This window comes from Lagopus leucura, unplaced genomic scaffold, assembly GCF_019238085.1.
Source record: "Lagopus leucura isolate 7727_CA_CO unplaced genomic scaffold, USGS_WTPT01 34979-0_obj-0_obj, whole genome shotgun sequence".
Taxonomy (NCBI): Eukaryota; Metazoa; Chordata; class Aves; order Galliformes; family Phasianidae; genus Lagopus; species Lagopus leucura.
The window spans coordinates 2,046-5,000 of NW_024966781.1; the positions used below are offsets into that span (position 1 = coordinate 2,046).

The following is a 2,955-nucleotide window of genomic DNA, read 5'->3' on the forward strand; positions in this document are numbered from 1 at the left end:
GCGCTGTGCTCCTCGTGCTCAGCAGGGCCATCGCTGCCACCGCAGCCACCTCACCGCCGCAGCTCCTCACACGGCCGCTCTCTGCTCCACGCAACGACAGCCGGCCAACAAAACTCCTTTTCTGACCCGGTTGCTGCGCTTGCTGCCTCTCCAACACGCGCAAGACGAGGCTCCTGCCATGGCAGCAGAGGCTGCAGGGCCCCAGGTGCCGTGAGGTCACCGCGCAGCCTTGGTGCGCCCACCGGTGGCGCTGCTGCACCGCACGAGCACTTCTGGCACAGACGCGTTGCTGACCGACGCGGCGCTGGGAACTCGCTGCTTCACAGCCTTGCGATGCTGTGGCTGCCGACCAGCAGGCAGGAAGGGATGCCTGCAGGAGCCGCGTTTTCTGCTGCCTCCCTTTTGCCAGCTGCACGCTTCCTCCGTTGGACCAGCGCTCTCATCCCCCTGCTGCTCCAGCCCTGCGGCTCCTCGCAACGCACTGTGGTTGCTTTTCTCCCTCCGTCTCTCTCTCTCATCTCCCTGCCCTCCTTCTCTCCATTTTCTCTTTCCTTTCCTCTCTCTTCCTCATTGCCCTTCCAAACGGACTTTACTCTTCTTCTGCAGCAGCCACAACCCACCTTTCCCTGCGAGGAGCAGATCAGGCAGTGGCACCAGTGTCCAAGCATCCTTTATCCGCCTCGCTCCGTGATTCTTCCTGGGACGTCCCCGAATTTTGTTGCAGGGCCGTGGATTGGTTGCTGATGGAAAGCTCAATAAACGCTCTTGTGCTGTTCCTCCGAGTCACTGCCTGACTCTGTTGCCCTGCAGACCCCAGGGAAGCACAGGCTGTCCTTTGGGGGCACTGTGCAGAGAGCCTGGCGTTCTTGTGGGGGGCAGCGTGCCAGGGCACACAGCCACAGCCCTTTGGGGACCTCCTGTGACACCCCAGGGTTGGCAGAGCGTGGGGCGCCTCAAGAGGCCCAGTGTGCAGGGAGCACCTCTCCACTTGTGCCACCACAGAGGGACCCCACAGTGCCACCTCCCCCATGGGCTCCTGTTGCCACATCAGGAGGTGACATCACAGCGTCCTGAGACCAGGGGGAAACTGAAAGCAGCACTCCGGCCACTTCCTGTTCCCCACTGAAGTCTCGCCGTCCCCAGGCTGCTCCTGAATCATGGCACCCATGGCGCTGGCCCTCGTCCTGGGTGAGTGACGATGGGGACGTGGTGCCACAGGGGTTGGTGGCCCTGTGTGACACCAGGACCGTGTCCCTTGCAGGTTGGTGGGTGGCGGCAGCGAGCAGAGCACAGCATGGTGAGTATGGGGGCAGGGGGAGAATGGGGAGAGAGGGAGGGCAGCGTGGGGAGGGGGCCATCAGAGGGGCCCAGGAGGGCGTGCAGGGACAAGGCTGACTGCTGTCCCCTGTCCCAGTGCCCCGACCCTCCCTGTCGCTGCACCCCAGCCACGGGGTGTCCCTGGGGGATGCTGTCACCCTAAGGTGCCACCTGCCCCGGCCGGCTGCACGAGTTGAGCTCTACAAGGAAGAACGCTGGTTACTCGCAAAGCAGGAGGACGTGGACATGGCACAGGATGTGGCTGAGTTCACCTTGGATGGTGTAAAGAAGGAAGATGCAGTGAAATATTGGTGCCAGTACCGGGTGTCAAAGCCACGTGGAACATCGGAGCTGAGTGACCCCGTGGAGCTGGTGCTGACAGGTGAGGGCACAGGGACAATGGTTGGCCCTGAGCTGTCCCCACAGGGCCACGTCCCATTGCTGTCTGCTCTTTGCATACAGATCACACTTATCCCCTGCCTGGCATTTCCATGAGCTCTGGGAGAAACGTGGGGACAGGGACCAATGTCACCATCCAGTGCCGGAACAAATACAATGGGGTCACCTTCCTGCACAAGGACGGGCTCTCAGCCCCTCTCCAGCACCAGAAACCTGATGGTGGGGGCACGGCCACCTTCACCCTCTTTGGGGTGACCCCAGCTGACTCGGGTACCTATAGGTGCTCCTACCACCCTGGGGGTTTGTACCTTCTTTCCTCACCCCTTGGGAAAAACGTGACACTGGAGGTGACCCCCCCGACTGGATCCCAAGGTAAATCTGATCCTCCCCTTCTGTGCTCCCTACGGTGCCCACGGCTGACAGGACACCAAACTCCACTCAGGTGGTGGCCGGGGATGGGAAACCCAAACACCCACATCCCACAGGTGACAACGGATGGCCCCATGGGACCCTGGTGGCCGCCGTGGCTGGGAGCTGCGCTGCTGCCTTTGCCTTCATCCTCGTCCTTGTCGCCTCTTTTCTCCTCGCTGCCCGCAGACGACGGATTCAAAGCCGTGGTGGGGAACAAGCTAAATGCCTTTATTCCCCAATATTATCCCCCACGGATCTCCCCTGGTGCTGTTCAGGCCCTCAATAACCCTACATTTCTCTCCTCCCTTTTACGACTCAGGTGCCACCCCCAGAAGCTACGAGGCCGTGCAGTTCCAGGTCAGTGTCTGGGTCAGGGGACCCCTAACCCCAACCTGCCCCATTGCCCCTCACCCAGACCTTACCTGGGAACCCCAAACCCTGCCTGTGGGGACTGCAAAGAACCCCCTACCTTTTATGGCTTCCCATAACGTTGTGTGCACCCCCATATCCAGACCATGGGGACCCCCAGATCTCCTCCATGCAGATGCCCCCACACCCCAAAATGAAGCCCCCCTGGGATGCTCCAAGCTTTCAACACCCTCAGACCCTATGGGCAGCCCCAAACCACAGCGGGACCCCCAAGCACCACCCCCAATATCACACCCACAGCTTCCCAAAATCGACATCACCCCAGCCCCCCCCCCGCGCCGGGGGGCCCCGGCGCACACAGCCCCCCACACAATGCCATCACCCCCTCAGGCGTTGTTGGCATCCCGTGGTCACCCTGCTGTCCCTGTGTGTCCCCAGGTGCCCCCCGCTGACAGCCAG

General features: G+C 61.9%; 1 protein-coding gene across 1 annotated transcript in view; it reads left to right on the plus strand.

The window, feature by feature from the left end:
* Positions 1–988: 988 nt before the first annotated feature.
* Positions 989–2,955, plus strand: part of LOC122192783 (T-cell-interacting, activating receptor on myeloid cells protein 1-like) — a 2,522-nt gene continuing 555 nt past the window's right edge. The window contains exons 1-7 of the mRNA XM_042893440.1: positions 989–1,188; positions 1,262–1,297; positions 1,415–1,699; positions 1,780–2,088; positions 2,202–2,333; positions 2,447–2,484; positions 2,935–2,955. The exon at positions 2,935–2,955 is cut by the window's right edge and continues 555 nt beyond it. Coding sequence (XP_042749374.1) covers positions 1,158–1,188; positions 1,262–1,297; positions 1,415–1,699; positions 1,780–2,088; positions 2,202–2,333; positions 2,447–2,484; positions 2,935–2,955 — 852 coding nt within the window. The 5' untranslated portion in view covers positions 989–1,157. The remainder of the gene's footprint in view (positions 1,189–1,261; positions 1,298–1,414; positions 1,700–1,779; positions 2,089–2,201; positions 2,334–2,446; positions 2,485–2,934) is intronic.